Raw genomic sequence first — 22,896 nt, 5'->3', positions numbered from 1 at the left:
AACCTGCCAGAACCCTGCTGGCCAATCTAGACGCCCGCCCGCCACTACTGGCCAATCGTTTCCGTGCGTCGCCGAAGAGCTCCCGCCCCCTACCTCCTGGCCAATCAGAACCGTAGCGCCCACCCGTCAGCCCAACCCTCCCCGCTGTACGGCGGCCAGACCGTACTTCTTCCTGGTTCTTCTCGATCTGTCTCGGCTTGCAGCGTACGCTACCGCCCTCGGCCAATCACCACTTGCGCTTCGTATTCGCCCCGCCTCCGCTCCGCTCTTTTCTATGCTAGAAAGTTCCAGTGGACGTTAGACGCAAGGTTGGGGATTGACATTAGCGCTATCCAATGGAGATCGGGCAGCCGGGTGAGGGGCGGGGTGAGGGCGGCCGCAGTGGGGAGGGCTGGGCTGGGTGATCGCTATGCGACTCGCTTCGCGCTCCCAAGGGGGATCCGTCCTTCTTCCCCCCTTTCCCCCCTCCCCCCTCGCGGGCCGTGGTGGCACGTAGCCCGCGAGCGGCGGCCCGCAGGGGCGCGGGGGGTGAGGAGGGAGCGGGGCCGCCTCCCCGTGTTTGTAATTCCTGAAAGTTCAGTCCAACGCTGCGTGTCATCTCCCAGCCAGCCGCCAGCTGGTGGGGAATTTACCCTTATTTGGTCGCAAGGCGGCAGAAATTCAACCCTCCCCCGCACTCCTTCCAGCTTCCCCCCGGCTTGTCAGGCCGAAACGGCCGCCCCCTCCCGCCGCGGCGACCCCCGGCCGGGGCTGAGGTACAGCCAGCCTGAGGAAAATTCTCCACAGCGCGGCTGACTTCGCGTCCTCCCTCTATGGCAGAGGGAGAGTCCCGCGGCCGGCAAAGGCTGAGGCAGTGTTTAGCCTTATTTTGGCTGAACTTGGCAGGCTGACAGCCCTCCTTGCGCGCATCGCCTCTCGGGCGCGGCGAGGGCGGTTTCGCCCCTCGCCCGGCCGCCCTGAAGCGCGGGAGCCTGCTGTCGCCGCTGCCGAGCTGGTAGGCAGCCTGCCCCACTCCCGCAAGGCAGGGCATGGCACCTGGCTTGCCCCTCTGAAAGCAGTAGTTCGGAGAGCCCTGCTGCTGCTTGTTCCTGCGCGGTGGCCATTCCTGAAACGCCTCCAAATTTTTGTCTGTTGTGCTAATGTAAAATGTCGTCCCGCCTACATTTAGCAAAAGCTATGAAGCTATTAACTCGGAGCTAGGAAAGTGCTTTGATGAAAATCATATTAAACATGAAAATCTGCTGTGGTTCCTCCAAATTATTCCTCCTTACTTTGAGACAAACACTTCAAAATATTCCAGTTCTAGTAAGGAAAGCAAAATACCACACCGAGTGCTTTTTTTCATCGGAGGCTGAGTTGCTCGTTTCGACAGCTACTTTAAAAGGGTGGCTAAAAGTCTGTGAGCCATAGACTTTACACGTTATTTGAGAGAAGGATTAAATATGCCGTATCCTTAAATCATCTTTCATTAATTTTGTCCCCAGCCTTCAGCATTATGCTATAGCAGCCTTCATGGAAAATACGTGACAGCTTTTTCCCTGAACGATTTGTGTTCATGCAGTTATTACAGATGCTCGAACTCCCGTTCAAAGACATCTTTGTTTCAATTAGTGTGTTTTTCAAAGTCTTTTTACAAGACATGAGGATTCCCCCTCTTTTGTGTAGTATGTGTGTATGTAATTTTGAGATGGAGGAGCTTCAATTTCTGATGGAACATACTGTACATGCTTAAATAACTATTAGTCTTCCATAGATCCTGGTCTTTTTTCAGATGGCTTCTGACTTTGGAGAAATCCGAAAGAAGTCAAGGGGAAATGGAAACCGTCAGCTCTCCCTACCTCCAACAGGAGCTGCTCTGAATATACCGTATGCATGGTTCTTTGATGGGAAGGGTGTCGGTTCCTCTTGTAGTTAGACCAGTGACTGATTCATCGCTGAACTATCTCTTCCCTATAATTCACTGCTACTTCATTCAGTTGATTGTCTCATATGGAGCAGGGAGAAATGCCACAGCAATACAAAGAGACCTGGTTGATAAACTCCATTTCAGCTGAAAAGTAGTTGTTTATTATTTGTATCCCTGTGAGGATTGTCCCTTAGGAGCACTAGTAATGCATGAGAACCCTGTTTTGATAGCTGCAGTACAAACTCAGACCCTGTTACTTCAGAGTAAAAAGAGGATTCCTGCCTCAAAAACATATGCACAGCAACAAGAGGTGGTGAGAACAAATGGACTAAGAAATAACATGACAATATTGATTAGCACAATAAGCAGTCTTTGCAGCAAAATTGATTTGATACCTCATTTAAGTATAGCTGTAATCAAACAGGTTTTATCAGATTTAGAAGCGATATTTAATTCATTTGGCCCAAAGCTTTTAGCTATATGTTTTATCAGCCCAGGCACAGAATATGTACAACAGCTCCAGACAAAACTTCTTTGGGGTTTCCTTGGCCCAATAACTAGTATGGCCCTGATATGGTTGTGCTGATACCCAGATGTGCTGATAACCTGCTGAAGAGGTGTTTGCATGGGCTGGATTACTGCTTACCCTGATAGTACTCCCTCAGTCCTATTTGTTTCATCATTTGAATTGTTGTTTTGCTGTAGTAGATTTGGGGAAAAGATCTTGGAGGAATGTATGAGCATAACATTTTAATGCTAATGGTGTAAATGACACACTCATGGCCATTCTCAGGAAAAATCAAATGTCTGGAGACTCAGGCTACCAAGTATTTCATTTAGCCTGTTGCAGAAGTATTTCTTTTCCAGTTGAGCACACAGGTGCTGTTTTCTTCTTGTACAGTGATATGTATAGGTCTGTCTGAGCTGCTTTTCAAGCTTTTGTTCCTAATCAGAAGTTCACGTGATGTTCTTGCCATCATCTCTCATCTTTTACTAATGTCCTTAGAGAAAGTCCAGTCTACCTAGAGGGAGCAACCTCTAAATCCTCATTAAACTTATTCTCTCTTCTCAGCAGAGCTATTACAAGCCTGCTTTTTGTCAGCAGTTCTCTAAGACTTGCAGCACAATTTATGAACCAACTCATCTATGCAGTCATCCACTCATATGGGAAGAGCCACATGATTTTCTTTTATGTTGCTTCATATGCAGTCATGTTATAGGTGAGCCAAACAGACTGGTTCAGAAATTAAAGAGTGAGCTTTATGGTGAGGACTTCAGCACAAGTTTGATTTTCCCTTTAACAAAACATTCGCTGTTATTCCCCCATCCTGAATCTGTAAGCCATATTTTCATAGTACCTTCCAGAACAGCAAGTCAGCACCTCTGGAAGTAGCAGGCCTCTTTCTGATCCATTTATTTGTGTTTAGGATCGATAATGCACCCATGTCTCCTGTTTGGCAGCGTTACGTAACGCGCTGTAGGCTATTCTCCATTACACCATCCAGCCAGAAATGAAGATGATATTTAGATTTCTTCAGTGAAGCAAGAGCGCAGTATCAGGAGCAGAACTGAGAACTCAACCCTTATCTTTATCTCGATAAAAGGAAGATTTTCCCCCGCGTATTTCATAAGGCAATGTAGTATAAAAATAGGAGTGCACACAAATTACAGTTTGATTAGACATGAGCCACTTGGATCATTAAAATTATAAAGTTAATGCAATGCAATGGTCTATTTAGGTTTGACAATTAGAAGTTCTTAGACCTTAAATTCTGGTATCCATTTCCCTCATATCCGTTTCCCTAGTAAAACTATCCAGAAAATTGCATAAATCAGATTGTATTGGGTGAGGATAAATGAATTATTTTATAATGCAGCAATCAGTTCCGAAAAGTCTATGCAACAGCTGTTCTAAGAACGAATAATACTTTGTAAGAATACCTTTTCATCACTGAAATTCTTAATCTCATTTATATTGGTGAATATATGTCTAGTAATTGGAATTCAGACAAGAACTACCAGTGTATGAAATGGCAACAGATTCTTCTGACAAGGTGCTGTTGTGTTAAAAATCATAGTGTATGTGGGGGAACTATGTAACTTTTTTGTGTTATTTTGTTTTTATATATACCCCCCCTTTTTGCACACAGATGCTCATTTCTAATTTGAAAGGCAGCCACAATACATGATCTTTCTAAAATAAGTGTTCCTTTGTTTTTGTGAATAACAAAATAAAGTTCTGCAAATCAGTATAACATGTTTTCAGCAAATTAGGCAAATGCATGATCAGTAATATGGAAATACTCAGAACAGCAGAATATAGGGTACAGTAATTTGGTATTGCCAAACCAGAAGTTCAAAAATCATGAGTCAGATCTCCTAAAATTATAAACCTAGTTTAAAATTATGAGCTTAAAAAACACATGTGGCTTTATTCACCTTCTGGGTTTTTAATGTTCAGATTACACTTTTAGGATTTTCCATGTAATCTGCAGAGCTAATTTTTTAAAATAAAGCTGATTACACCATTTCACAACTCAAAACAGGCTGCCTCAGATTAGACTCAGTAAACTTGTGGGAGTTGTTAACACTGATTAAACTAATGCTTGATGTTTCAAGGAATAATTATTTTATAATTAAGTGGTTTTAAAGCACATTTATTTACATAGACTTCTTACAGTATGCTGAGGCATGATTAAAAGCTGAGGTTAGTATCACTAGTGCTAACTAGATAAACTGGTGTGCTGTGGATTTTAGGCAGTCGGTTCTTTACTTTCCTATAACTGCAGCTTATTTAGTCATTTAGTCTTATTTTTAATCTAACCGAAAATCTCCTTTCTTGCAATTTAAGGCAATTATTTCTATTCCTATCAATTGTGGAAATGAGAAAATGTTATTCTATATTTCTTTTCAACCAGCTTTTATATATATGAAAATCACCATGTTTCTCTTCTACCATCTCTTCTGTAAGATGACCTAAAATCATTCAGTCTGTGCTCAAAGGCAAAGTTTTCTCAGCTTCTAGACATTCTCATTGCTTTCCCCTGGATTTTCTGCAGGCAACTTAAATCTTATTTCCCAAGTGCTGTGATCAAAACTGGAGACATTACTAGCTCATGCCTTAGCAGTTCTGAAGGAGCAGATTATACTTGAGTTTAGACATTTCAGTTTTTACCTTTATTTGCAACAGCCTGATGTTGCAGACTTATTTTCAGAATTTGATCCAAAATAACACATTGCTTCTTTTTAATGGAAATTAAGCAGCTGTTCCTTTACTTGCACAGCCAATGATTCCAGCTTGCACTTGTTCCTATTAAATAACATTTTATGTTTTCAGGTCATGTCTGCACCTTGCCAGGATTATTCTGAATTCTAATCTTATCTTCTAGTATACTTGAAGTGGAACTCTGCTTGGTCTTGTTTGAAGATATTAAAAGGATATTCTACATGGTCCAGGGTGTGCATAAATGAAAACAGAGAATTTTGTCTAGAACTGCTGTCAATGGGGTTAAACAACATACCGTAATTACTGACAGTAACTGTAAAGCTGGAAAATGATAATAAGTCTTAAACAAGGGGAATGGTGTACTGTAAACACAGGCAAAGACCAATGTTTCATACTTGGAGATCAGTGTAATTTGATTGATCTCTCAGATTCACTTAAATGCTGATTGTGAAGAATTTTTATAGTAATAGAACTGTAGTGATGCTATAAATTTCTCTTATTTTCACATTCCTATGCCTATTCGATTTTTACCTATCTCATCTCAGTTTTCCCTCTTGTCGTTCTTAGCAGGTGAATGGGAAAAATGCAGAAGCAGATGAAGCAGGTAGTAACTAGTACTTCACCCTGCTGCCAGGACTGTTATTAACTCAGGTATAAGATGGAATTAAATGAGAATAATAAGCAGATTTGTAAGAATATTTTATTAAAGATACTATATCCAAGCACAGAATAAGCTTTAAAGATGATGAAAACTAATCTGGAATGTCTTCACTGATACCCTACATAGACTACAAGTAATTACTAAAGTTACAGAACAGTCACAGCCTGTTCTAGATGTCCTACGCTTAGTATACTGTTGAAGGCCTATCTTAGGTGATTCGATAAACATATTTTCCTTCTCTCCTTTGTTTTGTGGTGGTCCTACCATGAAAGTCCTTCCTGTTCTCTATGGAAAGGACATCCCATTTTGTTAGATTTCCCAGCTCTATTATGCCTTCTCCCTGTTGAGTCCCCAGTGGTATCCGGCTTTGCCCAGATACTCACTGTCTTCTCCTTTGTTCCAGCACAGCTACTGGGACAGAAGTGTTGGCATTCTGATATTGCACTGAAGGCTTTTAAAGTGCCTATATTAGTGTTTAAAATGTTATGTGTTAACAGAGCCGATGATACCTTCAGCATCCATACGCTGAAATGTTTGGGACTATGTAATTAGATTGAGCAACCACATTCAAAGATATCTGAACATCTTTTCTTGCATTTGTATAGCAACTTTATAAACTCAAAAAGAATAAAGCAAGCACAGACACATGCCCTATACAAGCTGCAATACAGACAATATTTTACACACTTCATAACAACAGCAATGAAAATGATGCCAATTATAAATAAAATTATAGACAGACTCTTCTTGAGATAACAGTTATACTGAGCAATGAAACATCCTTTTATAGTCATGAGTAAAATTAGTAAGATGCATAACTACAGCAGCATATAGATCAGCACATTTACTCTGCTTATATGTCTCAATCTGATCCACTGTTGTCTGGGGGAAGAAAAAGAAATTAGTGGTTTTTTAATCCATGCTGGCCCTAATTTGAAACATTTACTGCCTTGGTTTTTTTGGTTAGGGGTTTTTTTTCCCCATTGATTTAGCTGGAAACATTAGGATTCCTAAAATGCACAAATCTAAACATGAATGCCTGATTCTCCTCTTCAAAAGCCAGCTTTTGCAAGGCTTAGATCCAGAACAAGGTGCACCCTCTGCCCTGTGAAGATTATTTCACATTTACTCATCTCCTTGTTGGTAAAAATTTTTTGCCATTCTTGTAATAAGACCAGAGAACCATTTCTTTACTCTCCACATACAAGCACTGTGCTCCATGGAAGGTCCTCTTCAGCTTGCAAATGACGATCACAGCAGCAGGGGGAATCAGGTCAGCTGGATCTTTCTCACCATCCTGTCCTTCCTCAGGGACCCTCTGTCCTCAGTTTTCAAGATGTTTTATTTCACCTTGTACTCCAGATTAAATTTTTTTCCCCTCTTTTTAAACACTTGATAGCTTAGCATTGTAACTGTCTGAAAATACATGTTTTAGTTCACGAGTATACACTTCTAATGCTTGAACTAAAATTCTAAACAGTTTTTGACAGAAACTCTAAGAAGCCTCATTTCAGAAAAGGAGCACTCCAGCACGTGAATAGCAAATTCTGCAAACTCATTTCAGTGCAGCCCTTAACACCTGGCATCTGCCTCTTTTGGCTGTCTGCTCCATGAAAGAAGACTTCAAATTTGTTTTTAACAGGTGTAAATAATAGTCACAAGGAAGTAAGTTTTATATACAGAGAAGAGTCCAAAACAACTTTTACTGCATGTTCTAATTTGACTGCTTTGGTGCCTTTTGCGACTGCTGCAGTATGTCAAAAAAGCAAAGGTGGTGCCAATTCAGATCTGGCACACGCAGTTCTGAGTTTTTATGAGATCTTTTGCCGACCAGTTCTTCCTCATGTCTTCTTCAAACCTGGTTCTCTCAGTTGTTCAGAAGCTTAGAAGTCCCTATTTCACTACTGCCATGCAGAAAAGAAATGCAAGAAAAATATTAAAAGTCAGAAGCCCACACTCCAGTACTGTATTTGCTAGCATGACGTGGTCCCTCCCACCTCACTATGGTGTGGTTTTGCTTTAAATACCCATCCTTCAGTTATATGCAGAGCACCCACCAGAGTCGGGAACTCTGTTTAAAAGCCATGCAGTTCGTTTCCTTCAACCCCTACCCCACCAATAGCCACAACTTAACCTTAAACAATGTTTTGATCGTGTTTCAGAAACTTCTGTTGGCTTCTTTCTCCTTTGCCTTCCATTTTCAAAATAGCTTAAGAATTGCTGAAGGAAAACTTTACTTCCCAAGCCTCCCAGAAGCTATTTTTGATACTGTATGTGTTACTTTCCAGCAGTGGTTTATGGTTTGGCTTAGTGGATGCTGAAAAAATTGCACGAATACTATTTCCCCTCAGCCTGGACTTCTCATAGCTTGGAACACACCCAGCCTGGAATACTTCTTACTGCTTCATATTTGCTTCTGGTTGTTTGGTTGCTTGGTTGCTTTTTCCTTGCCTAATTCAGAGGTAACTGTTATATATTTACTTCATATCCCCCCCCAAATTCTTATTTTAGGTTAAAGGCAGATAAATTATATAAATATTTACAATTCCTGTAAGTCCCTTTGGACCAGACTAATATATGACAAATATGAGCAGCTTTGTACCCAATATGAACAGTCAAGAAATTGGAAACATGTGGTTGTAACTCTTAAAGACAATCATCAGGGTTGTTTTTCATGGGACACTGACTTATTTCTCTGGATATGTAAAACCCATTGTAGGAAGTATACGATTGTCCCACTTCTGGCTAATTTACACTCGATGTTTCTATGCACATTATGGCAGCCCTGGACCAAGTGGTTGTGTCTACCCTGCAGAGCAGGAAAGGCTTCAAGGCTGCATGTGAAGCCAGGTTTATCAGCTGTCTCCATTACTTACCTGCTAGAGCATCCTCAAGGCCAGCTCAGAGCTGAATTTCCTGGCGCACCTTTGAGAGGAAAGCCTCGAGAGTGGTGCTCCACACTCCAGTGCATAGGCATTACAGGCTGCCCCGTGTGACATGTGGCCAGGCCCTCAAAGCCAGGCCCAGAATTGTTTGTATATTATGTCTGCCCTCTGTGCCCTGTCACATATTTGATGGTGGGCAAAAAAGCAATCTGGGACAAACAGCTTTTGTTTCATGCCAGGAGGGCGATGTGAACATGGGGAAGCAGGTCTTGGGCAAACTGCTAGCTTCAAAGTACTGCTGGTTCTGGCATCAAGTCCATGTGTCTACCCAACACATTCTTCGAATCCTGGAGGGGAATTCATTGGACTGCTGCTGTTACCTCAAAGTAGCTCTCAGCTGACTAGCTTAAAGGTCAGGAAATGCCTTTTTTTGTTTGTAAACTAACAAAGGAGAAAAAATGGTATTCTCACTACAGTCTTCATGTGAACATTATTTTTCCCCAGGCAACATCAGTGTTTAACATTGCCATTTATTAAGATGCCAGCCTGCATTTTACAGTCAAAGGTCTCTGTTATTTGCCGATCATACACAGCTCATGCGGCGTGACTGAGTTTCTCTGCACCACCACCCTCAAATACACCGACTATGCTGTGTGGGACCACCTCTAAGTGTGGGAAGGTGGGCTGCCTGTGAGTATTAAATCAGATTTTTCCGATGAGACTGCAAAAATACTGTTAATCAGTGCCAACTGTGGTGGTGTGGTGTACATACAGAACTGTGAACACCAGAGAACTGCTAGCATTGGAAATAGCTTTTCACCCACAGTGAGCTAGATTAGAGGTTAAAATGTTGTGCCCTCCTCCCAGACTCTAAAATCCTCCAGCTACCCTAAAAACAGAAGTTGTTTTAGGAATGCCCAGCTGCAAGAGGATCTGCTTCACTCTTCACACAGTAAACTCTGCTCAACGGTGGAAAAGTCTGAGCTTTTTAAAGAGAAAAGTGCGTGTTTCCAGCTAGCCACCAGATGGAGCTCATAGCTCCCCGTCACACAAATGCGGGAACGTCTGCGAAGTTACAGCCTTCGGAGATGTCACAAAGGATGCAGCTTCTTCCACTTCATAAAAGTCAGAGGAAGTCTGTGATTAGCTGGATGTTTACAAATAAAAGGAGGATCTGGAGATAGATCAAAGATAACTCTCCAGATTTGGCATGATATCAGGTTCCTGTACTAATAGTATCTGTATGGGTTTGACTGTTATATTAAGTGGCTGAACTCAGCGTATCTCATCATATATTAATGATGCTTTTTTAATGCTTAGCACATTTGTTAGAAGTCTGAAGATTCAGCCAGCTAAGGACCCGAAAAAACCAAAAAGTCAACACCCCCCCAGCTAACAAGGTCTTCCAAGCTCCATTTAAAAGAGAAGCAGCCGCTGAGTTCTTCCTCACCCTGCTTTCTGCAACGTAAGGGGACTCAAGAAGCAAAGATAAGCACTGTTCCAAAATCCAAAAGATGTAGTACTTCAAGCTTAGTGAATAGGAGCAGTAGCACTCAAAGCCTGTTCACTAATGATCTAAGTAGCTTGGATGGTCCAATCACACCATAGATGCTTTTTGCTAAGAAGTCTATAGTTCGTCCAGGATCTCGGTGACTGGCACAGACCCCATGACTGGGGGGAAAAGCAGATCTGAGATAAAAGGTGGGGATGCGTGAAATACACTGAGTTAATGTATATGTGTTTTAAGGGACATCTTTGTTTTGACTCTGTGTAACAAACCAACTTAGCTTGTGAGGTCTGGAAGGCCACAGACTGTTCCTACTTTCATAGTAGTGCTCTGTTTGAAGCTAGTATTTCTATTTGGGGTCTAAGCCACACTGAACTTGATCAAATAAACACTCTCCAAAGGAAACTGCCTTTAAACTATTTAACTCTTTGTCTGCACAGCAAACTAAAGATGAAAGAACTGTAACAATTACTGTAAGATTTCTTGTGTCTTAATTAACTTCTTTTTCAGTTTTTAAGTTATTGTTCTTCAGGGACCTCTGTCTTTTCTGGCAGACCTGACCATGTTACCACCAGCCAGTAAAACCTAACCCATCTGAAACACAACCCATCTGAAAGCAGACTAGGTGGGGCTAATCCTCATTCTTCCAGGCACGCGGACTGTGCCAGTGTCGTGTTTTGCAGAGTATGTAAGTGTACACAAATTATATTTAATCTACCTGATAGCAACGCAGGTCAGAGATCCAAGATCTCTCCTGAGCTGTGGGATGTACGAAGACAATTTCTTCATCAGTTTCAAGGGATCCCTGTATTTCCTCCTTCTACAATACTACTGTATCTGTCCTTTTCCTGAAGGAGGGATATTCTAGATTTCATCTCTTAAAAATGTTTCCACCTAGTATAAATAAATAACCAATAGCTAGAAAGCAGAACCTCAGTAGTTTAGTAGCTAGGACTCTCGACCTGTAGGTACCAGTCGGAGCCCCATAGGCAGGGAGGAAACAGAGCCACCATCTTTAGCATATGACTTGTGTAAAAGGAAGGAGCTTAACCGATACCAGAAGCCTGGTGTATCTATTGCCAAAACCAAAAGTAATCTATGGTATTCAGCAAAGTCTATTTTTAGCCAGTGTATCTGCATTTCCACAAGCTTTCATGGTCTTAGGGCTTTTGCCATGGAGTGAAGGACATTATATTATTTCTCCCATTCATTTTCTGGGGAGTCAGAAGTCCCTCTGGTGACCATCCCCAATGTAGTGGGATGGTTACCTAAAAAAGGAGAGAATAGGTATTACTGAGTTGTGTAGGTTCATTGAACATGTGAGAACTAGTAAAACAGGCAAATTCTTAGCCCTAGTTGTTGCTTTAAAACAGGAAGAAAGCACATCTTCCTATTTGAAAAAAACAGAAGGCAAACAGAAGAGCCAAAAGGATGAATTTTTAAAATAGCAACCTTGTCATCAGGGGAGATGAGGAAAGACTGATTTTTGCATCTTTCATGTTGGCAACGCTGCTGCAGAGACCCTGGCAACTGCTGACACTGGTGGCACTTTGCCTGACAGACATGTTGAGAACCCAAGGATTTGCAGACAGTCTGATTTCCACTGGATTTTCCACAATCCACACAGCTTCCAGGATTTGGAGGCTGATAAGGAGTGCTGTCTTCTCATTCCCTGTCAGCAGTCTTGGGGATGTCTACAGAACCACAAGACATATTTATCTGAGATCATCTCTTATTTGCAACCACTAAAAAAAAGTAGACGTCAAAATCTCATTGATGCAAATCACAGCTGAGTTTGAGTAAAAACAATAGCTGCATGAGGACTTCATCAAAGAGGGAAATTCTTGAACAGCTCTGAAAGGGCCCATTTTTTTTCTCTCCCATAGGAAATGCTAGATGCAGAATTGTTTTTGTGGTTGTAGCTGCAGGAAGATTTACTATCATCGTTTTAGTATGCCAGAAGGCACAGGAAAGGATTAAACCTTTTCATTTTCTTGCAAGAGAATCAAAGATACTGACCACTTCTGAAATTCTAGGTTCTTGGGGTGAGGTGTGCCACGCTAGCTACACAAAACAAACAGTCAAAATCTGGCTTTGGACTATCTGCTGATTTCTCATCTCGTAATTTTGTTATGCGCCCTTGAATCCATTAATATGAAACTTTAAAATATATTTTTCAACTACTTTTAGATAGGGAGTGTGTGCAAATTACTGAAAACAGTTTCTCTAAAAGCCTGATGCACAATTGTTTTCCTATGACTTAAATAAAAAACCAAAACCAACTACAAGACATTCGAGGGCAAAAATAACCCAAAGAAAGATCCAATAGCATTTCTCTTGTAAAGTTGGCACTGGTCATCCAAGTACATGAAAAGGAACATGGACTGTTTGTTTCAGGGCTGAATATTTATAGTCATGATGAACTGACTCCTGAGTCATGAGCTCTGTTGCCCTTTAAAGAATTAAGATTTGTCTTTCGGCATGAAAAAATAAAATCACAATTAATTCCAGAATTGTAGAAGTGACTGTAAAAGTGGCAGAAGACACTTAATTTATAAAATGTGTCCTGTTTTTTGGCATCTTCCCCCTTCAAAATCTCAGCCTACTAACACTTCTCAAGAATACACTGCACAGCAGTATTTTAGGAGCTTTTTGGAAGTTGGAAAGAGCACACAGAAAACTGTGTGAGAATAGCCGAGAACTACAGAAATGTCAGCTTTTAAAAACATTTTCCTGATTTCTAGCCTTCAGCAGACTTTATATTAGTCATGCTTCATCTCGTAAAGTCTTTAAGTCTGTGACAAGCATCAAACCAACTGAGAATGAGGGAACTCAGAATATTTGATTTTTAACCCTTTCAGATTAGGAAGCACTTAGAAGCAGGCACACGGGGACAGCAACAGATAGTGCCAGCATCTCCTTAACTTAGCAAGGAATTATCCTGAGCTTTCAGCATTAGACCAAATATGAGATGACAGTCCGCCCTTATCGCGACGCCCAGCACGCTGTGAGCGGCGCAGGGCACCGGGCAGCAGGAGCGCGGGGCCCAGCGGCCGAGCGTGCGGGCAGCATCTGGGCCCGGAGCTGGAGGGCACGAAGAGCAGGGGGAGGTGGGAGCCATTCCTGGTGCTGGGCCAGACGAGGGGCCCAGTGCGTTCCTGGCCTCGGGCCAGGCCAGCCACACGAACCCAGTGGTGTGGAGCGCTACGCACTGTTTCCAGAAAGACTAAGAAAGCTCCAGAGCATATTTGAGGGGTGAGCTGAACGCAGGAAGGTTTCCAGTTCTTATAAAGAGGGCAGATAGCATAGATGTGTCTCATTTGTATGCCAGAGGCTGGGCTGCCTTTTTTCCTTATCAGGAAACGGGAGTTGAATGTAAGAGTTCAGCTTCCACGAGGGTGCTTGGGGGAGACAGAGACCGACTTAAGCTCGGCATGTGCTCCGAGTTCTGCCACAGCTCGTTTAGGCAAAGGAGCCCCCTCCCAGCCCCTCGTTTCTCCCCTCGTGCCACCCCTTCTGTTGCGCTAGCACAAGACTGGACATAGAGCGGAGAGGGAAGCACAGCGGGGAAACGACCCAGCCAAAAACCAGCCTCACAAGGAATAAAAAAAGCCCGTTGTTTGATGCGGTTCGTTGTGAAGCTACATAAATGTGTGCTTTCTGACAACGGAGAGGGTGGCACACAGGGGATGTGAGAGCTGAGACCAAGTGGGGAGGAGGAAGGGGCTGCTGGTGCTGAAGGTGGCACTGCCTGCAGAAGCAAACTCACGTCCTCAGCAACAGCCCAGATAGCTACTCTTGATGGTTCAGCACTAGTGTGTTCAAACACAGTAGTGTAGCCAAAGTATTCACGTTTATAAAAATGTATTTTTAATATATTCTCCAGGGCAGTACATTTTCTGTCTTCATCTTTGAATGAAAAATTTGCTGAACTGTATTTTCTCCATTAACAGAAAATATGAAATACAGAAGTCCCCTAATAAAAGCATAAATTCTTAACATTCTGTGATAATCTAATCTATTCAAATCAAGATTTCTCCACAGACTTGTTGGCTACAATTATCGTTATACACAAACGTAAATTCTCTTTGAATTAACAAGTTGCCAACAAGCATTTACAAGTACATATGTATTTTTTTAACATTTGAGACATCTCCTCTGAAACTGAAAAAGAAGCTCGACAGCTTTTGTGATACTTTGAAGCTCATTCCAGGTCTTCATGAATTCCCTCTTTTTAACTTCCAGTAAAATCCTGAAAGCTAAGAGCTAGGCTGGCTGTACTTATAACCACCGCCAAAATGAGGAAAACAACAGAAGAGAGAGAGGTCCTCCAAAAATAAGAATAGCAGATCACTTAAAAGTGTAAGTCAGAGCATCCAGCAAGCCTTTTTCTTTCTGGCTACGCCTTGTGGAATGCAATATTCTTACACCTCCACTCTCAAAGATCCTTAAGTGCTTTGACACTCTAACAGTCCACGTAGTGCAGTAAGGAGATGCAAAGGAACTATGATGACTGAAAAGTACAAATTTGTTAGAGGAAACAGAACTCTAAATGAAGTATTTTTGCTCCCCCTTCATCATCTTTCAAGTAACAGCAAGACTTCTTAGGATATCGTAACTGCCATTTTTTTTTTCAGATCTGCTGTCGTTCCGTCTCCACAGTAAGAAATTCTTATGAGGCAGGAGCACTGAAACACCATCATTTCAGTCTCCTGCAGATGTTGTCCCATGCTGGGGAGAACAGCCCTGTCCTCAGGAGTGACCAGCCCCAGGCTGCCTCAGCACCAACCCCTTCTCCTTGTTCACAGCAGCCGAATTCCTGCTGTCACTCCAGGCCTTTTCTTGAATAGTCCCATGCTGTTCCCCTACATGCTTTTACACGTCACCATTAACACTCTCCCCATCTACTTGCAAGCCAGGCTGTCTTGTTTATGCCATAGTACCATTGATTTGTTCTCCTCTACTCCCCTTGATCATTTTTTGGGCTACTTCAGTTATTATGGTTTTCGCTGCCTATGTACACATAGATCCGCTCTTGAGACCCCCTGCAGTGCAATTCATGCTCTTTTGGAGCTTTAGTCTGGATGTTCATACACATGAACTCCAAGGCCAGTGGGTTTTGTTTCACGAGAACAGGAAAAAACATTAATTCAAGTTCAGTTGGAAAGGTTTAACAAACTTTTCATTGAAAGACTACAACACAGCTTATAATTGAAAAACAAAGGTATTCCAGGATGTTTATAAAGTTAGGTAGTACACATAAATACCATCATTCCCAAATCCTCCATTTAACTTCTGTAGTTGGCAGGTCTACTTACACTAGGAAGTACCTTTTTTGGTGGAACGTTTTTGGGTCAAGTTCAGACCAATACATTGTGAACAAGGGCTCCTGACCCTGAGCAGGAGTCACCATAAATCGCCCTTAGCCCTTCACTGTATTCAGGAACAATCTCTTAGTTCGCAGAGGTCACCTCCTTCTTTTCAACAAGGTCTTTAATCTAGGCTTTGCTGCGCCACTGCAGTCCTTCCAGCACGGAGCCGGCTGCACTTGGTACAGAGTCCGCACTCCGAGTCTGTGCCGTAGTGAGCTCATCACCCAGGCCGGCAGCTCTCCCAGCCAAGCTGAGTCATTCTCCCTCTGGTCTCACAGGCATCTACAGGACATTTTATCCACTCCCCAGCCACCCCCTCCAAGCCACCTTTGGGATTTGCTTCCCACTGCGCAGCTCTAATCCTGCCCCCCCAGCCATCACCACTCCCTCCCACGCAGGATCTCCTCTCCCACTTGGCCTTCCCACTCCCCCAGCGCCACAAGACTCTTCTGCCAACTCCCCCAGTGCCCTCCAGCTCTCCCTCACTTCCCTTGGCTGCTCTTCCCAGTCCAGCCATAGCCGATACCGTAAGGGATAACCTGCATGTCAGAGAACTGTGTGCTGTGTATTAACCTCTCCAACGCTTCCACTACAGCACTTGACTACCTACTTCATCTCTAAGACGATCATTATCGTTACGTATTTTGTCTTTGGAAGTCTTATAATCACCTTAGCACTGATTCCAGAGCTAAAAGTGTTAAAATACCTGTCCTGCTTATTCTTTACATACTGAGCTTCAGTCCGGGTTGGAATGGGGAATGCGCAATAAATCCTAAGATGGGGGAAGCTCTGAATGAACTGAAATGTCGGAGTGCATTCATGTCCATAGTCTTGGGTTTGGCCCCAGCGTTATTCAGGACTTGGCTGGCTTCAGCATCATACAAGAAAACATCGGACTGAGCAGCTACAGCAAAACGCTAAAGGCCCGAACCGCACCCAAAGCAGGCGGTGCCCGGGGAGCCAGCCGCCGGCTCAGGACCGCGGCTAGTGGTGTGGTCCTTCTCCATCACTGCAGAAACGCACGTGTCTACCAATCAAGAGAAATTCTAATGCACATTTAAAACTGAATAAATGCAAGGCAATTCATACTAATTTAAATAGTTACAGTGGAGATTCTGAACTGTATTAATGTCTCTAAATAGCCTAACGTTAAAGCTCGGTACCCCTTGTAATCCCCAAGAAACAACAAAGGATCAAAACTCAACTCCGACAGCGAGTGAAAGCACATGAAAGCCGCGACTAGACCCTCAGCTCCTGGCTCCTATTCTCAACCCCAGCCCTGGTGCACGAGGTGACAGAATAGAGTATTTCTGTGGGAAGTGACCTACAACGATCATCTAGTCCAACTGCCTTAACTGCTGATCTAAATGGCTTTCCTCCCTCCACGGCTCAGTTGGAAATAGCATGACTAGCCTCTTCGATAAAGTGAGATCTGCTGGGAGGAAGTACTGCTAGGTTTTGGTTTTGTATAGTTTTCACCACCATTACATATTAGGATCCTTTCCTCCCCCCATTAAAAATCACGCATTTAACAAATGTTTCGACAGCTGGTGCCTAAGAGTCAAAGCCAGTCATTTTCTCAAAGGCCAAACTGCCTCACTGAATTGATGTCAGCTGGTACTTAGTAAGATTTTTAAATTCAATTAAATTAAGAGACAAGCTGCGCAGATTAGGGCTATACTAGAATCAGAAAGGAATCTTAAAAGGCATAAAATGTCTTTACATTTATTAAGCAAACTCTGCAGTCTTTTCTTGTTATATTCTTGTTAAAAAACAGAACATTCAGAAAGTAGCATGAAAACAAGAAACAAAAAAACTAACGTTCACATGAGCCACACTCCCCCTTCCCCTCCCCACCCAAACAATGGGACTATCTTCACACCCATCCCGCTTTTAACTTGCCAACACAAGCAGCAAGGCACCATTTACAGCTAGGCTGAGAAATGCAGTCTTCAACGCGCATCGCCATTCTGCATTCCTAGCAACCCGCCACAGCCACTCTTCCCTCGTGTATTAGCATAAGCAGGTTATATATACCCACGTAGGTACAGACAGAAAATGAAAGGCCAACGTCAGTTGTACAGTTGTGCTAGGACTTTGCGTCTGAAAAATGACCACCCTGCTGGGAACTCCTCGGTTATCCCAACAGTCATCAACTCCCTTTCCCTTTGCACACACCAGTCCAAGTCTGCAAGGTTTAACTGAGCCTACGTGCTCTCACCCCTGGGACGCACGTTCCAACAAAGCCAAGAAGCAGAGGACCAAGACAGCCAGCTCTGCCCTTACAGCAGAGTCAGAGAGCAAAGGACTATTTCTTGGCATTGGGTTTTTGGGTTTGTTTTTTTTTTTTTCATTTTGAAAATTAATTTGGGGATTATGAACAATTATGCTCTTGCACATTAATTGCTGTGATCTAAAATTTTCACGTGAAGAAACAAGACATGGAAATATTAAAGCACTCATCTTACGGACATGGATCCGAGAACTGTTTAATAGCAGTCAGTGAAGGGGTAACATTGTGCTTTTAATCTACAGTTTAAAAATAATGATTTGTATATCTACTTAGTAAAACAATAAAATTAAGAACAGAAACTGATATTAGGAAACAGTGAAAATGTAATAATTAAACACATGATGCTTTTCAAAGCTATATACTTAATGAGCCTAAATAGACACCTATGGTTAGGAGGGTCTTAAAAAAAAAAATAAAAAAGAGACTTTTTTTTTTTTTAAATTTTTGTCTACTATACTGTATGCCTTGCTTTGGTGTTCTCTCTGCTGCCAACTTAATGCTTTAACAGTATGTTTACGCTTATGTTCTTTTCAAATGCTTGGCATTATAGTGAGATCTCATATCTTTCCTCAAATTAAATTTTGCTCCACATACTCCACATGTATACAGATGAACATCCATGTGCTGCTCCAGTTGCTCATTATTTGGGAATATCTGAAAGCAGACCTGGCATATAGTCTCTCCAGCTGATAAGTGAGATATCATATGCCGTACATGGTCATGTTTTCGGAAGTTTCCTTGATCACAAATGGAACAGACATACCTGGCCATGCCTTTGTGCATATCATTGTGGAGCCGCAACTGGCGCTCTCTTAAGAACTGCTTCCCACATGTCTGACAAACAAACTGTTTTTCCTTGGTATGAACGGTATAGTGTTCCCGCAAGTGGCAACGCTGATAAAATCCTTTCCCACAAAGATTGCAGAAATGCTTACGTCTGTGATCCCTCTCGTTCTCTTCCATCATGGAGTTCTTGAACAGATCTTGCTCCAGGCAGTTTGACATATGTTCAACCACTAGGTTTTCAGTTTCAAAACGCTGACTGCAATTAGGGCATCGGAAAGGACAGGCAGAATGCTTGTATAACTGTTTTTTTTGAAGGCTGTTCATTTGGAAATGACTGTCCCTGAAGTCCTCTAGCATCTCTGCAAACATCATGTCCCTTATTTCTGACTGCTCCTCAGGGTTTTCTTCCAAGTCCATTTTCTCCTCGGAATTTCTGATACCATTCATGGTCAGATCCTGGGGTTCTCCACAGGTCTGCGCATGGTCCTGTAACTGCTTGCCTTTGACCAGTATTTGACCACACTTGCCACAAGCACATATATTTTCTATGTGTTTGGATAAATAATGAGAGGACAAATCTTCCTCGGTGATTGTTAGCCCACAAAGTTCACAGGGAGCATTCTCCACATCTTCCTGCACTGAAGGAGCCTTCCTGTTAAGGTGCCGTGGACTTTTCAAACACTTTCTTTCATCCTCATCCATGGATAAACGGGGTTTTAAAGTCTTCCGAGCATTTCTCTTCTCTCTGATCTCTTCCTCAACATAGTATCTGTAAAGCGGCTCTTCCTGTTCATCATCTAGGTCGTCATTGTCAGAAGACTCATTGCAGTCTTTATCTGTCACCTTAATAATATTAAAATCCTTCAGCTCGTCTGCAGGATTGTCCTCTGGTTCCATCTTGATGATAATTCTCTTCCTCTCAGAGGCTCTACTTCCTTCTTCACCTGACGTCTCGGAGGCAACCGTGCTGCTTTTTCTGCTTGTGATGTTTGACACGGGAGACGAAGAATCATCCGCAGCTTGGCTTGAGTCCCCCTTGTATTTTTCTGTTTGTGTGGAGATTATTTTAGAAGTAGTCTCCTTTTCATTAAAGTCTATTTTTTCAGCACTGTAGTACCTGGCACTTTGGTAAGAATGCCTGTTAGTACACGACAACACGTGCTCATCCAGTAGCTTTTCACAGCTAAAACTAAACCCGCAGCTGTCGCAGGTGAAGCTTCTTCCAAAACGCCGTGAGTGGGACACACGCTCTTTTGTGTGAGAGAATTTGGACGTGGTGCTTTTTTTGCAGACATCAAACAGTTGTTCGGGGAAGCTGCTGAGCTGCAAAGCTTCTTCATCAGGCTCTTTGTTATGGGATGTATTTACTGTTGAACTTGGCGGCTCCATGCCCCACCTGTTTGCTTCGCTGCCATTTCTAGCAAGCGTGTCTTCATACATTCTCACGCCAAATATCATTTTACTATTCTGGGTGCTAGAAGCCGAAGAAGAACATTTCAAACTAGATGAGTCTGTATCCTGTATATCTTCTAGACATTCAGGTACATTATATAGCTGTAAATAGTTCATGGCCACTTTAAATTGCTCAAAATTGGCAGGCGCTGTCATAATTTTTCCTAAATACATGAACTGTAAAATAAGATCAAAGCATTCAGCGCTAATCTTCATGTTGCTTAGATTCAGCTGGGCTGTAGTGTGTTGGTGGTTCATAAAAAACATCCTAAAATAGGAGCTGCACGCAGCAAGAACTGCTTTATGTGCTTGAAAATAAATATCATCGATAGCAATACAGCAGTCGCACAGAAAGCCCCACTCTCTTTGGTTGTTTAGCTGCTGAAGGACATAGTTGCTGTGGCTGGTTCTTGCCATCTTGTATTTCAATTACAGCCCTGCATAAAGAAGAAGACATCTGTTAAATCATGAGCACAAAAAGCAAAATGTACTTAAACGTAGGGAGGAACTGCCATCTTTTTCTTCTCTAGATCTTCCTATTCTCACACGGTTTGTGGTACAGCTTCCTGTCTGGAGATCCTTCCTGGTGACTACCACGAATATTGATGCCAGTGAAAACATCCATAATTCCATGTTCTCACCACTAGACTTACAAGACCAGTAAACTAATAAATGTAACCACCACACATGTCAGTCAAAGCAAGGCTGCTAGAATATAAATTAGCAAATATATCTCCAAGTCCTACAGCCAAGATTTTCAGATATGAATTCTGAATGCAGAACTTCAAAAACTTCAGCAGGGTAGATTCCTGTAAGATGGCCCCAGGACAACACCTATACAAGGTAAGCTGACTGTAAGAAACCACTCTTGAGTCTCAACTTGCCTTTTTCACCTGTCAGTCCAACGGATATATGATGCAACACATACTGGAAACCAAGCCGGGCTCAAACTGGTCTTTCCCTCCCCATTAAAGGAAACTAAGAAGAAACATGAGTGCAGCATCCACGCGCGCTACATCCACACACTTTTTGCTCTTCAGGGCAGCTCAGGGACAGTCTCAACCTTCTCTGCAAGACATCTTGCAAACCAGGAACTGCAAACTCAGATGCACTCTCAGAAGCAGAGGGCAGCCCAGCTGCGATGGCATGTCCCACACAAGCCCGCGGCAGATGGTGACCAGGCTAGCTGCGCAACAGCCACGCGGACTGCAGAGAGGCAGGAAGTGGTGCACGCTGTGCCTCCAACTGCTCTCAAAACCACGCGTTCAGAGCGCTGTAATATAACCAAAACATGTAGATGGGAGGCCAGACAAAAGAAAAACTCAGCAACGGAGAACTGCGAAAGTTAGCAAGCCAGAGGTGGAGCCACAGTGAAATGAAGCCTTGACAAAGACTACAGGGAAAGGTCTGCGAGTGCTGAAAGTTGCTGTAAGTGAAAGGACTAATTTGTCCTCAGGAGAAAAGAGGAAGACAACATAATGGTTTATGTTAACAAAAACATCCAGAAAAATGTATTATATGCAGAAGGTGTGCATTTGATTTACAGAAGATAAACTTAACGCCAAGTATGGCCAGATCCAACAGCTACTCACTACTCACTTTGGAAAACCTTTACTGCTATACGCAATCTGTACTAACGGCACAGGGAGGGGGGCGAGAAACCAAAGGGAGGTATAAAGAACACCCTAACTGAAATGAAAAATCTAAAGCAGTAACGAGCATCCTTAACATTTTGAAAGGTTACTGCAAGCGATGCAAATAACTACAGGAGATTTGTACAAATAAAGTACAGGCTAGCAAACAATATATATTAAATGGCATTTTATGACTCCATGAAATGCATGGATTGATTTGCAATCATTCTTTCAACTGTCCAAAATGTAAACAAAACACACAGAAAAATGCTCCCTATTTCTTACTCCCCTGACAGTTTACATCTCCTACAGGCTGGGAAACGGGTGGAGAAATTAAATTCCACAATTAGTGTCAAATTCACAAGTCATAGGCATTGCCTGGCTTCTCAAGTAGCAAACCTAACGTTAAGTCATCGCTCTTCTTCACTCCACAAAGGAGTGCCATGGAAGAAATGCGTTCAAGCTCTTAAGATGAGAACATGCTCACTACGCCCAGCAATACTCCCTACTGCCAATTCACACAGCAGTACTTACGGATCACCACTAGCACAAGACTTTGTCTGGCAACAGGAACCTTGAGATTTGCATTGAACTGCACAGATGATGAGCACCTGAATGGCATCTGCTCCTCTCCTCTCAACACAGTCCTCCAAACCCAAAACTCAAAGCGAGTTTGAGTTGCTAAATAGTTCTGGCCAACCAGTTTGGCCCAGTGATGTCCATTGCAGAAATAGAACTTGTTGCATGAAATTAGTTTAATGGCTTTCTTACTAACTCGCAAAAGGGTGGCTTTGAAGGTAGGAGAATCTCTGAAACAACTTCATGACTTTTCTACAGAAGATTGATTATTGTCTAAGTCACTGGATGAGTTCGGATGATCCTGTGAAAAAGAGCAAAGCTCTCAATATCAAGTAATAATAAAAGGGCACTTCATATTCTTCCAAGTGCTAACGTGTTTTGGATTTGAGGTAATTTATTAGATACTTAAATATAATTCAGTATACTGTATCAAGTATTAAGAACAGCAGCTGCATAATGGCAAAGAATTGACTTCAACTTCCACATTATGAGAGTAAAAACCAACAAGAAAGTGGAGAAGATGCAGTCTAAAGCATCACTGGCCTCTTGGTGTGAACTGCCACCAAGGCAAGAAAAAGCTGAGGACATCTGGTTT

The 22,896-nt window shown here is 42.5% G+C and overlaps 1 protein-coding gene across 1 annotated transcript; it reads right to left on the bottom strand.

The window, feature by feature from the left end:
- Positions 1-7,660: 7,660 nt before the first annotated feature.
- On the bottom strand, positions 7,661-20,505 carry ZBTB1 (zinc finger and BTB domain containing 1; the record flags this gene model as incomplete). Its single annotated transcript, XM_082001056.1, has 2 exons — positions 7,661-7,697; positions 18,614-20,505. 2 exons carry the CDS (start codon positions 20,503-20,505, stop codon positions 7,661-7,663), a joined length of 1,929 nt encoding a protein of 642 aa, XP_081857182.1.
- Between the last annotated feature and the right edge of the window lie 2,391 nt (positions 20,506-22,896).

Source organism: Phaethon aethereus, assembly GCF_964289735.1.
Source record: "Phaethon aethereus genome assembly, chromosome: 5".
NCBI classification, from domain to species: Eukaryota; Metazoa; Chordata; class Aves; order Phaethontiformes; family Phaethontidae; genus Phaethon; species Phaethon aethereus.
The sequence above is the reverse complement of the archived record's forward strand: the minus strand, read 5'-3'. Positions and strand labels throughout refer to the sequence as shown.